We start from the raw sequence: 14,235 nt of genomic DNA, 5'->3' as shown, positions 1-14,235 counted from the left end.
CAGTATTATGACAAGCACCGATCAAGTGGCGACATATCGGCGACATAGCGCTGTGGGCTGCTTTAACACATTTACCTGCATCAAATGATGCAAATAAACGTGCAAGCCTACCGAAAATGGACTACAGGGTATGCCTGAGCAAAAGGTGTGTGTGTGTGTGTGTGTGTACGTTTGCAATGCGTGACAAAAAAAATCAAAACTTCGTATTTATCTGTGGCACGAAGCTTGCAATGCAATTTTACCTACTCAATGTCGACGCAATCGGTGACATACCGGTTCATGTTTACGTAGCCTGTTTTTTTTTTCTTTTTATTTCTCCAATTTTTTTTTTTTTTTTTGGCTTTCAGTCGACAAGCGCTTCCGCTGTACATACCAGTTGCCAAGAGCAATCCGTTGTTTAAACCACATTTTTGGCTTATTTACCATGTACTTGCGCCCCCCCCCCTACACATGGTATCACCTGCACACCTCCGCGGCGTGAACCTAAACAAAAAAAATATACAAAGCAAAACCAAAATAAAATTAATCAAGCAAAAACGGCAATTCCGCCAGCTGCAGTACTGTAGGCCATCTGGTGTCAACGATCAACATTGCAACTTGATCTGCGCCAGCACATCAATTTCCCTCTTTAACTGATGCTGCATCTTGGCGCGTTGCGGCAATTTGTTGTGAATTATTGTGCGATTTTAATTTAATTACTTGAGATTGCAACAAAAGCGTATGTGCACTTCGCAAAAACAACCGGTTTCATGTTGTTCCTTGATGACAGATTGCGCCTGCCATTGGGCATTCATTATGCACTACATATATGCATGTCTGTATGTACATATTTCTTACGAAATCTTCAACAAGAAATCTCACAGTCATTGTGTCACTTAATCAAGCTGCCATAGTAATAGCTAGTGGCCTATTATGAAAATCCCGGAACAACGATTGGTGTTCGCGTTAATTGCAACTGACATACCAACACCATTACTTTTTTCCATGGAGATTTCAGAAATGAAATTCTGTTACAACGAAGAGATGAAACAAAAGCAAAGCAGTTCATAAATATATTTACTCAGTTTTAAGCGATCACTCCTGATGACATTTCAATGTTGTTGTTAGAGCTTTCTTACAAGCGCGCATATGTATGTCGGTATGTCGTCTATTTTCTCTAACTTACAACCAGTGATGGAAAATGAGTGTGCATTGTGCCATTTTCGGCCCTTTCGAAAGCAGCAGGCACCTTAAGCACAATCGATTGATTTTCGGCACTATTTTTGCCGAAATCTGCAATTAAAAATAATTTTTTTTTTTTACATTTGATCGTGATTAGCTTAAACTGATAAATAATATAAACATAAGCAGAAGAAGCTGGCTTCCAAGCTCTGCATCTACCCTTAAGATTTTTGTTTAAACATATTTGTCGCAATTTCATCTCTAAAGCAAATATTAAATATCATTTAATACACACTTTAGATTTAAATAATCACTGACCCATTTTGAATATTCTTTGTGGAACAGAAGCCGAAATATTTCTTACTAAAGAAAATTCTGCAGAAAATGAAATTAAAAATGCTTTGAAATTTAAAGTTAAATTTTGCCAAGATTTAAGAAAGAGCACCTTGATACTGCAATTTTAAAAGCCGTTACGGCTTTCGCGCTGTGATGATAAGAATAACATGGATTTTGATATAAAAAAAGTACTGCTTTATAATATTATGTACAAATAATGATCTCAGGGTAAATGAACAAATTTACTAAATTCTAATTTACCCAAAAATGTAAATATACAAAAAATCAGGCCTTCTCATTTCTAGACTACAGCATATGGAACTGTCCAATATCCGCAACAATGCCTGAATGCTGGTTATAAGTAAGTTTGCGCAAGGTGAACATTGTAATCTGCAAATACTTTAGGAGGACTGATGCTTTATATTTTTACAATTCGTAATTCCGGGTTAGTGATTGAGCGATGATTTTTGTTTACACGTATTTTTTTTTTTTTTTTGAAAACTAGACATACTTTCGGCTATACAGTTTTATAATTCATTTAATTCGCGTTGATTTTTGAGACATTTTTTCGTTGAAGGTGTTGCACTTTTTCTTCCATTCTCAAACTTTTTGTACATCCAATATGTATAAAGAAAATGCAAAAAAAAAAATTAAAAATATTAAAAATTCGAATTCCTAGCCGCACTGGCATTTTGTAATCCTAAAATTTAATGGACTATAAAATTATATACCCGAAAGTTTTCTAAAATATATGACAACAAAGTTCTAAATTTGCGTGAAAATTTTTCGTAGAATGTTTTGAGCTTTCATTTTTATGGTTTTTGTTGTTGTGTTGTTTTGTTGTTGCATTAAAGAAAGGTTTTCCTATAGATTTCTGTTCTCTTACACGCAATAAGTACTGTAAATATATTTTGTAAAGGAAATGGTACCTATCGACGACTTTCAATTTATTGGCACATTGACCTGCATTTAGGCACAATTTTCCGGAGAAATTCGGCACAATTTTAAATTTTGATTTTCCATCACTGCTTACAACTAATCTTTTTTTTTTAATAGGGTCATTGAGCTACAGAAGTGGCCTCGCCTTCAATCCCAGTAAGACAGAATGGGTCTTTATCATTAGAAAGTAGAAAATCTCTACCGCTGGTCTTCCCACTCTAGCAGATCAGCGCTTGCAGCTTTCTGACAAGGCCAAGTACTTGGACTTGATTCTTGACAGCAAACTGCCGTGGATGCCGAACATCGAGGAAAGGGCAGGAAAGGCGTCTTTATACTGCTGTAGGAGAGCTATTAGAAAGAGATGGGGTGTTTCGCCCAAAGATGTATATTGGCTCTACGAGAACGTACTCAAGACTATTATGTTTTATGGAGCCCTAGTCTGATAGAACTCGCTTAAGAAGTATATACTAGCTAAGCAGTTGGAGCGCCTACAACGGGCTGCCTTAATTGGTATTGGTGGAACACTGCGGACCAGCCCACATTGGCACTTAGATCGGCTTAAGAAGTGGACATTCTGGATCGAAACTGGATCCCAGGGTTTCTGTGGAGAGTTTTCCATTAACATTAAGTTCAAACTTCCTTACTGGAAGGCTGAGAATTCACTGTTGAGGAGTGTGCATTTATTTAGTTAGTTGCGTAGGAATACTTCTGCATTAGACTCATTTGGGTTCTGGGTCACAGCGACATTACGGGGTACTGTGTGACTGACGAATTGGCTAGAAAAGGGGCTCTTAAAGCAGTATCACCACACAAAGAGCAGCTGGGGGTTCCCTTTATCGCCTGTGGTGCACTCATGTATTCTCATGTCAGCTCAGCGAGCGCTGGGCGAAAACCAGTTCATGGTAACGCAGTTACCTGGAAGATGTCGAGGTGGAATCACCTCAGCACTAACTTCTTGATTGCCCAGCTTTCGCGAGACTAAGGTTTAAATACTTGGGCTCGCACGTTTTCAATAGATTAGCCGAGTGGCATTGAGATTATCCGAGTTCGTGGTTACAAAATCGGCTCAAGACGTTTTATCGATTAAGTAGTGGGTGCCGTTCAGAATGTGGTATCACAAAGGATTAGCTCTTAATTGACTAAGTGAGTACTTTACTTTGGGGACTGGCATAACCTAAAACCGTAAACTTTGTGTTAACATTCGCTTTTTTTTATAATTTTCGATAACTACTGCTAAAATCCGCTATTTACTATTCGTTATGTTGTGTAATAGTTTTTTTAACCGAAACCTAATTTTTAACAACCAAATGCTTACAAACTACTTCGAACATTAATTAAAACATCTTTAAGGATGACAACTTTTAGTTTACATGACAACTGACATGAGTGGGCTTTATACAGTTACAATCACATTTAATTAAAAATCTACTCACCGCTGCATGTCCAAAAATATCCAAACTAAGTAACTGTAGATTCTTCATTTCATACCCGTGCATACGTGCATGTGTACGCGTGCATGTCGCTGTCAACTAAAAACCACAAATTGATTGTCTAAATGCGTTGGGATGCAGGGCTTCCGTGTATGTAAGAGTTTGGACCGAATAGCAAACATTTAACCGACTAACTAAGCAACTACAAGCCAAATACGGCCAACGGGTACTAGACACGCATCAATTGCCTACACTTGGCCACCGGTTCGAGAGCGTGTGAACACAAGCAATTTATGAATGCGCGAAGACGAAGTTAGCTTACAAGCAAAGCAAAGTAAAACGACTGGTTGACTGGTTGACGGCTAGTTGCACGCTTAGTAGCGTGCACGGAACGACCTTTTTTGGCGCGTTCCACTCATGCCAGCGCCAAGTGAACAGCCAACCGGCCATTAGCAAAGTGGTAAACATCTTTTACACACACTCCTACCGCCTACTGACCAACAAGCTACAAGAGAAATAGTATAAATAAAAATGTCAATTTGACATAAATATGTTGGGGGATTTGTTGGTCTTCTTCACTGCCGTTGACTCTAATACATCTAATGTATTACATACATATGCACCTAGTCGCACAACTTAGCAGCTCCTTCTTAAATTTCCATTTATTTTTCTCTTTCATTGCAGATGCAACTCGAAGGCCTCGTACTTGCCCCGCCAGAGTCTCGAGAAGCTCAACAACTTGGATCCGGATCATGGCAGTTACAAGCTCACGCTCACCTCAAACGAAGACTTGGTGGCGAACACAAAGCCGCCCGCTGCCTACGACATACTCAATGCACATAATGGCAAAATGCCTAACAATTTGCCAGATGTTCTGCCATTGGGCGCAAAGTTGCAACCGCAACCTTCGTCGCCGACCTCCGCCAATGCTTCGCCGCTACGCTATGCTTCCAACAATAACTTAAACTCATCAACTGTCTCTGCACCACCTCAGCAGCAACAGCAGCAGCAGCAGCAGCCACAACAACAGCAACTGCAGACGCCAGCTTCATCCAATTGTTATCCCGTATATCCACCCACCCAGCACCGCTACTCAACGCCAACCATGAATTCTTACAACAGCAATGTTGCAAACAGTGGTGGCAAACCGCACAACTACAGTCGATCTCAGTCGTATGACGTACACAATAACTCGCACAGTGGTAGTTTTTATCATCCCAACCACGCCCAGAATAGTCCCACTAAATTCATGTCTCAATCCACAATGGATCTGAAGCGTACACAACAGTTGGAGCCGACGCTAGAGGAGACCACAGCCGCCTTACTCAGCGAGAGTGCCACAGTGCTGTCGCCCGCGCAATCGGAGAGTAGCCTCAGTAGTCCGAACAGACATCAACCGCAACTGATTTCGATGAAGCCGCTCTCTAGCCTCGGCAGCTCCAGTGATAGTGGCAGCACTAGCGGCAGTGAAGGACGCATATTCCGCGCCGAACTGGTCACAGCTACGCTGTCAACGTCGCCCATCGCGCCAGTGAAATCTGTTATACGCAAGGACTCATTGCGCGAAAATATCGAGAAAATAACGCAGCTGCAGTCGAAACTGATGTCGGCACATGTGTCTGAAACCAGTTTAATTGGCATGTATGGCTCAAGGACAACACTGCATTCAGCGCCTACAACGCCCATAACGGCAACAGAGAACATACTCCAGCAAGCGGACGAAAGCTGTGAGAGTCCCAAGCGCACTGCTGCCGCTAGTGTTGAAGAGCCAAAGGAACAAGTTGATACTGTGCTCACAGAAACTATAGCTGATTGTAAGGAGGAAAGCAATATAGCGGATGCAAGCGTCGCACAAACTCCTACAACACACACAAATTCAAACTCCTCGCCAACCTCGCCAGCAACAAGCGAAACACTACCTCAATCAGCCACCACCGTCGCCAGCACAAATACCACAAGTGATGACCTCATTGCAACACAAATCACGCAAATGAACTCCAGCACCGATGGTTTAAAACTTATGCAGCGTAGCGAAATTATACTACGCGTGAATCCATCCACCACAGAGACAGCGTCGCAAACCGATGATGATTATTTGGTGTCTGCAGCCAACGATACCGAGGAGCATACACGACTCACGGAGCAACCACACAACAAGGAAGATGCTCAGCAACAGCGCATAACGCTGCAGCCACGTCAACGACATCCCATCGAAATTGACTGTGAGGCCATGTCACAAGAACTAGCTACACTCTTGGCGTCCAATGAGAAACTGGTGCAAATCTTAGCGCCGCCCGCACTCAAATCAGCCACGGATTATGTTAGTAACCTTTATAATCCGAATGTGCCATTACGACCGGCTAAACGTGATGTTGGCACTTCGACGCTGCTGCGCATGAAAGGACGTGACAGCCAGGAGAAAGTAACAGTAGAACTACAGTATGCCGAAGTGGAGGTATTACTGGCCAATGGCGACAGTGAAACGGATACTTGTGATTTGCTCAAGAAGAAAGTGGTAAGTGCGATAAGGAGTTGTTGCAGTTTGGTTGGAATGCTATAACGATTTTCTCTCTTTTTAGGATGAACTTATCAAGCAACTTAATCGTAAGATACGCGTACTTAACAAGGAGCAAACGACGCTCAAAGAGGAAGCTGAACTCAACGATGAGTTGGGTAACAGTCTGGTCAGCAAGCTGACGGACAAAGTGCGTCCAATAGAAGCAACCAAGTGCCGCACCTACATCGATGATGTGGGTCAAATTACGAGCTTACTGCTTTCCCTCTCCGAACGATTGGCACGCATAGAGAATAGTCTGAGTGCTGTGCCGGCTGAGAGTGGCGCTGAGAAGGTAAGAAAGAAGAAATGAATTTTTCATGGGATGAAATGGAATTAGAAAGAAGTATGTATATTAGGCTGTGGCAGAAAAAGAAGTTCGCCGTCAACATCTGAGTCTGAAATAATTTTGCAATATATTTTCGAAATTTCAAATCTTCGACATTTACAGTCGGATCTTAAAGTATGATACATACAAACATATATCGATGTTCCTGTATTTTTCTGAATCCAAATCCGGTGACTTACATATGTAACTGCTCTAGCGGCTCAGGTTTCTGCAAAAACGAATATATATTTGAGGTTATGTAGCATCGAGATTGGTTTTTTTTACAAGCATCCTTCTTACGAATGGCGTTGAGTTTGTTGTTTTTCGTCAAAATATTGAATTTTAAAAATTAAAATTACACTCCTGATAAAATGTGTAAGCTTCATTTGAGGATGTCGGCAATATGCTCTTTCGTTTCAGCATCTCCGGTTGCATACTTCTAGGCACAGTGCTTTCGAAAATCTCATATTTCACCTTCATAGCTCAATAAAGTTTGCAAACAACAAACATTTAAACCGATTTTTATTCTTTTTTTCCAGAAATCACTCGAACTAAAACGCGATCGTCTGCTCGATCAACTTGCCGAAGCGAAGCGCCTTAAAGAGGACATCGATCGACGCGGCAGCAGTGTTGTTGGCATTGTCGAGAAAAATCTCAGCACGGATGAATTTGCCGATTTCGATTATTTTATCAACATGAAAGCGAAATTGATAGCAGATACACGTGATATTGCGGACAAAATCAAGTGTGGCGAAGAACAACTCAACGCGCTGAGTGAGGCGCTCATTCAAAGTGATTGTTAAGCGAACGAACGATTGGGAAGCTCAGCAGCTAGATAACAATATTCACAAAAGCTAATTTTGATTGCCAAAAATCTCCAAAAGAAAAACAGGCGCGCCTAACAACATGCAACATCTAGTTGCATGCCCCTCATGCTGTCAGTTTTGGCTGTTTAGAGACTGTAACTGTTACTTTTCCTGTTGTATACTTTTAGGCGCTACTGTTTTTAAATTAGAGAATTTTCGCGACGAAAATCTAGCGTTGCGATCGGCAGAATTCCACTGCAGCTTGTAACGAAGTGATTTTAGATCTGCACTCACATACATAACTGGATTAATGTAGATATTATAGTATGTATGCAAGTAGGTTATTACGGCGGCGGCTAACCAAGCGGAGTGATTTTCCATGCCTTCAACAGCAACGAGTTGAAAGCTTAGTGTGAGAATCGACGGAAAAAGCGGGCAAGCTTTCATTGACTTTTTTTTTGGCCATCGGCGAGTTAAAATAAAAAACAAAAAAGTTGCACCAAACTTAGTTGTTGGGGTTTCCTAGTTTGGATTTCTTTTATAGAATCTGTAAATTTTGCAAAATTTAGTACACTGCAAACAGGGTGCTAAGCTTTAAATATTTTAAAATGTATACGGATATGTATAACGTAAATATATGTAAATTTAATAGGTAGCTAGCGACTATAAATTAACTGTGGCATTATAAAGCAATTCAAATAAAAATAAAAATTAAAATAAATAAAAATAATAAAAAGAGCTCAAACTCAATACAAGCAATTTTAGTTAGAAAAGCATTCAGGAAAGCACATCTTAATGCAGTAACTATTTAAAAATTAATGTAATTTATAATACATACATATTTAATAATAAAAACTTACTCTTGTTTGTATAATATGTGATTTTAAAATATATATTTTATGTCTGTTAGTCCATATCATAATACAATTTTTAAGTAAAAACTGCAAAGCGCATGCGCGGCGCGCACATTAATTACCTACATAAAAACCCCTTTTAGTGGACTTTACTGTCCTCAAATATGTAGATGGCAAGAATATATGGCATGCGTATGCATTCAAGTGAAGATCAATAAGAAGAAGAAGAATTCACAAATTTCTCTCAAGTGACTTAAGAATTGTTGCAACTTATTTTTAGGTTATGCTTCAATATACTAGTAAAACAAAATATGTACTAGCATTGAAGTAGTAGCTGTACTATAAATAAATACATTTTAAGAAAACTCAAACCGTAAAAGAAAAATGCAATGAATATATATTTTTAAGAAATGTATGTAAATGTTAGCGATTAACACAAAAGAAAATAAAATTATGTATATTTGCAATAAAATTTGTATTTTCCTGTGCATTTGCCAATTACTGTGACAAAAAATGATGTATGTACTTACTTACATATCGCACACGATCTTCAAAAAGTGACACAACTCAAAATTTTACACTTTTGAAATTATGCACTAAAAATGTACACAGGTGATTTTGTTTATCTTTCAGCAAAAGCTGGAGCATATTTTTGTTATAATTTGTTGAAAAAACCTAAAGTAAAGTCTCCCTTGCCCATATGATTGGCATGTGCTAGGAAGATAGTTTTTCGCATTTTCTCACGAACGTGTAATTTTGAAGATTGTGTGCGATATATGCAGATGCATTTTTAATGGGCTTGTGAAGTAATTTTCTTGCGAATAAAGTGTTTTTAATTTCATGCTTATATTTGTAATGATAAATATTTGAAAATAAATAAACGATTTTAAAAATTATTCCTACAGTTGCACAGTGATTCGAATAGAACAAGCTAGCTGGACAAAAGTCGACATTGAATTTTTGTATCAGAGAATTATTGAAAATGACTACCAATATTCCCCCCCATTATGAATTACATAAAATTTTTGCATGATTATTGTTCAAGGATAAGTAATTAATTGTTCTTGTTAGAAAAATGCTCACGCGTATTGTTTAATTTCATGATCTGGACTTATTGCTATTTTGCATGCCGTTGTTTGATAGAGGTATGTTTACTTTCATATTTGTGATGGCTCTGCAAGCCAAAGGTAAGTACCCATGAACCAAAAAGACAAGATCACGCGGGCAGGAGAGTAGCCCGTTAGAATCGCATTTAGGAAAAAAGTTTAACGATTTTGACATTAGCCGTTTGTTTACATTTCTTCGTTGTTTACAATTTGGTGGTGGCTTTTTACTGCAATTTTCTTCATTTTCGCCTGTGACAACGTGTGTACACATAAGATAAAGAATAATTTAACACAACGACATGATTTATAGAAGAATTTTCATAATAAAAATGATTTTTCATGCGTTCAACAATTTCGCGGTTTTCTCCGTTCTCTTCGTTGTTTACTTCTTACAACAAAGATGGCGTCGAGATTTCGGCAGCTTGAAAATAACTTTTTTCTTTCTTTCCTTCCCGCGTGATCTTATGTCTTTCGTTCATGGTAAGTACCATATGTTTTCTATGTTATCTTGTATTTATCACTATTTATTAGTTAAGAAGATATGTCGAAATCTTAAATTTAAAACTTTTTTTGCAACTATTAGCATTTATTAGTGTGAAAGTAGTACGTCCCCACCTTTTCCCAGTCTAAAATTTATATGTATATATTATAGATGTGGCCCTATAGGTTCTAAATATAATAGTTTTTTCCACACAATTCTGTACAACTATTTTTTTATAATTTTTTTTAGATTATTCCTACTTAATACCGAGTTTTTTTTTGGAATAATGGCTGAAGAATTAAAAAATTACAAAAATAGCATGCTGTGTAAAGTTTTGACCTTAAAATACGATTTTTCTGAGATCACCGAAGAGTCACCAATGAGATAAAACTTTTTATCAGTAGATTTTCATCGAAGCTAAAAGAAATTTTGAAGAAAAACAAAAAAAGCAGGGAGCGTTTTTCTAAAAATGACAATGAATGAAAGGTGTAAGATTTAGTCTTTGGTATCTCCATTTATAAAGACCAGCCTTCGACATCTGCGATATTTATCAAATCTCTCTTGTTTTTTATATACAACAGATGTTTTGATAGTTGATCGTACTTAAATGGCCTTCAATGAGGTCCCCGTTTTGCCGGATTGGATCAAATTTCCGAGGTAATGGTAATTGAAAATTTTAACTTTTTTTTTCTAAATAACTATATATGTTATAGAAATAGTTAAAATTATATTAAAAAACAGTGACGTGCAAAATTTTACTAAAATTATCTTAAAACTGAGAGATTCATTTACAAAAACTTAAATTTTAAGCAAATTTCAAAGTACCGTTATCTCGAAACCTGGAGCCTTCATCAACTATCAGAACCGTTGCCTAAATTTTCAACTTGCACAGTGTAATTAATCTGAATAAGGAAGAATTTTATTGTTTCAGCATGAGATGGATTTTTTTATTTAATCTTATGTGTAAAGTTTTTAAATTGTTTTTGATATTTTAAAATTAATTTTTGAACAGCTGGCAACTCTTTTATTTTATAGGTGAAAAAAATATTAAAAATTATGTTTTCTTCAATCACCTTTCAATTGATACCAATAACTATTGCGATTGCACCTTCTGAATTCGTTGTTGCTTTTATTGAAGAATGCATGGTGAGTTGTGCTTATAATATAGGGTGATTCAATAAGACCGCAGATGTTCGCATATCCGAAGACTCTTTCGTGCCCATTTTTGCAAGTGGTACCGTGATGTTGAAACCACATATTGTCCAAGTTCATGTCATCCATCATCATTCAGTCCATAAAAAGTTTATCAGCATGTCACGATAACGTTCCATAACAGATCAACCAGGATTTTGTGAAGCAATTTTTGATTTGTCTCTATCACTCTTTGCTAAAATACAATTAAAAATGCCGAAAATTAGCAGAATACCTAAGTCAATACAGTTAGTTGATGAAATTCATTCATTTTATTCGCGTATTAATTTTTTCACTTATTTTCATTATTTTATCATACATTTTAGTATAAAAATTTCAGCCACTCGGCAACACTGAAGTTTACGAGGTCGCTTGCGCATCAAATTTGCCTCATAAATTTACGAGGGGCTAATAAATAGAGTTCCATACAAATTTTGGCAGTTTTTTTACGAGGCTCGTAAATTTACGAGCTTTAAGAGGTTTACGAGGCTTTTACGAGTTTAAGGGAAGATCTCTGGTGTTAGCGGACTAATTTCCACCGAAGTACGGCCCGCCGACTCCAATTGCCCAAACATCACATCAAACAGTGACCCGCTGTGAATGCAAATTTTTTTCTTGCAGTGGGTTTTTTTAAATCCGTATCTATCTTCGATTCCCTTTTACACGTTGTTCAACTGAGTATCTTTCCATGGATATATATATTTATTTATATATGGGTGTTTCCAGCGGAAGGTCCACCACGACAAAAAAATAAAAGTTTTATATCTAACGTATTTACGGGCCGATTTGTCGAGATATTTCGAAAAACCGTATTTATGGTCCGATTTGGTTCGAATTTGGCGTATGTGGTTGAAACCTAATAAATCATAGATTTCCAATAAATTGACCCTGAATTGGCGCTGAAGTCAAAATATAAAGTATATTCTACATAAAATACATGTTTTATTTGCGTTAAAAATTCATTTAAAAGCAATATTAACAAAAATATAACGATGGAAATTTATGTCACGTGACGCCACGTCACGTCACGTTTCACACTTGGGGGTTATAAAAGAGAATTGAAACAATTTGCATTAATTCAAAAAACTCTAAAAACAACTAGAATTGTTCCAAATCATATTAAAATAAGTTTCATAAAAATAGCCATCCACAATTCGCAGAGTTTTGCGATTTTGTAAGAAAAGAAAAAATCAACTTCCATTTTTTGTCACGTAACGACCCTCTCTTTAAATGTTTATATTTCAGGACCAAGCAGTTCGATTGATTTCATTTTTCGGTTAAATATAGAGCTAATTATGTGCTATACAATGGCCCAAAAAAGTTAAAGAAAACAAATGGTATTCCTTTTTTGTATCACATTGAAATCGTACGACTGTCACGTGCGCCACCATGGGAATGCCCATATGTATATGTCCTTAAATCTTGGCTCGATGTGAATTAGCCTATGTAGGTTTTAAAAGCTATAACACAAAATAGTTTGTTTGCTATTACCACACTATTATTAATGCATGTTAATTATTAAAGGTTGTAAAATGTATTAAAAGTATATATATTTACATCGTTTTTCGTACCTTTTCGCTACGGCTATTCATTGATGAAATCTTCTGAATGACACACCAAATCAATAATAATTGTATTTCCTAGATAAGAAAAAAATCTAAATTAATGCCACATATATCGATGGTCCTCTGCAATAACGCCAGAGCTCAAAATTAAAAAAAAAAAACACTTACAACTGTTAAGGGTCATATGTCTCTAATCCTTGTCTAATCCACGTCTTGTCCTTACTAATATAAGTAGTCAGAATTCATTAAGTAAGTGGTAAGGAGTAGACATGGCTCAGACAAAGATTAGAGATATTAGACACTTAACAATAGTAAAAGTTTTTATTTTTTGAATTTTGAATTGTGTGTGTGAATATATGGCATTTTTATAAAATAACTTATCTCTGGATAGACCTGCGCCGATTTCGCTGAAACTTGACATATGCTCTAGTTTTACTTAGGAATAGGGAATTATGAAATTTGATAAAGATAGGATAATTGACACGCCCTCTACTCTTGTGGGCGGAAACATTAAATTTCATCCGATTTAGATGAAATATAGTTTGTACTCTCTCTTTTATTAGAAACCCCTAAATATAAAATACGGGGAAGATTGGATCACTATAACGTCTACAACTCGCAAAAAATGTGACTTAATGACTTTAAATGTGATGTATTTTCGGTAAACTTTTGTTTCTCGCTTTCCACTCTCAGAAAACAACGGTTTTACTTAAAAATTACATATGTAGGTCTAAAAATTCTCTTTTCTCCCAATGTTTGGTGTGATTTTTCCATTGTACGAAAAACTCTTTTCGCGAAATTACGCAAAAATAAGCTGAAAATGAATATTAAGAAAATCAAAAATGACATATATTTGCAAAATCGCGCGAAAAGATCCAATTATATATTCGAAAAGTTCATAAAATTCTCTAAAACATGCGTCCAATTTCAAGACCTGACGAACCGGCAATCACACTTTTTTTTTTACTAATAACCCTTAACAGCTACATACATTTCCGAGTCAATTTTTTATAAGAAAAATAGGAAAATACCAAATAAATGATAAATACCTTAAACATTTAAAGAATCGATTACAGTTCTGAAATTCTGTATTTATGCCTTTTACCTTTCCTTCTCTAAGCCTAGCTGTTTTTTTATCAACTGTCACCATGACATTTTTCCACCTGACTCCATATAGTCGAAACACTGTGCATCGTGGTGACAATTAGTTGCGTTCGATAACAAAATTAGCCAACACCAGCCAACAATCAAAATCAAGAGCGTAAGCGAAAATTCTCTCCCAAAGAGAAGAAAAAGCAAAAAAGTAAACGAACAGAAAATTAGCTATCACTTGCAAAAACCGGAAGAAGAAGACACACCAGCTGACTTTGTTTATGTTTTATTTGCAAACAAACTGAAATTCCTGTTGGCTCCATGGAAGAAAAAAGGAAAGTGAACGTTCAATGTTCGCCAGGAAGTAAAAACCATGATAAAAACATATATAT

General features: G+C 36.9%; 1 protein-coding gene across 1 annotated transcript in view; it reads left to right on the top strand.

The window, feature by feature from the left end:
• Positions 1 to 9,304, top strand: part of LOC118743918 (protein Shroom) — a 268,049-nt gene extending 258,745 nt beyond the window's left edge. Inside the window, 3 exon segments of the mRNA XM_036476679.1 lie at positions 4,551 to 6,381; positions 6,446 to 6,715; positions 7,288 to 9,304. Coding sequence (XP_036332572.1) covers positions 4,551 to 6,381; positions 6,446 to 6,715; positions 7,288 to 7,551 — 2,365 coding nt within the window. The 3' untranslated portion in view covers positions 7,552 to 9,304.
• The last annotated feature ends 4,931 nt before the right edge of the window (positions 9,305 to 14,235 follow it).

The sequence above is a fragment of the Rhagoletis pomonella genome, unplaced genomic scaffold (genome assembly GCF_013731165.1).
Source record: "Rhagoletis pomonella isolate Grant_MI unplaced genomic scaffold, Rhpom_1.0 Rhpom_scaffold_00007, whole genome shotgun sequence".
NCBI classification, from domain to species: domain Eukaryota; kingdom Metazoa; phylum Arthropoda; class Insecta; order Diptera; family Tephritidae; genus Rhagoletis; species Rhagoletis pomonella.
The sequence above is the reverse complement of the archived record's forward strand: the minus strand, read 5'-3'. Positions and strand labels throughout refer to the sequence as shown.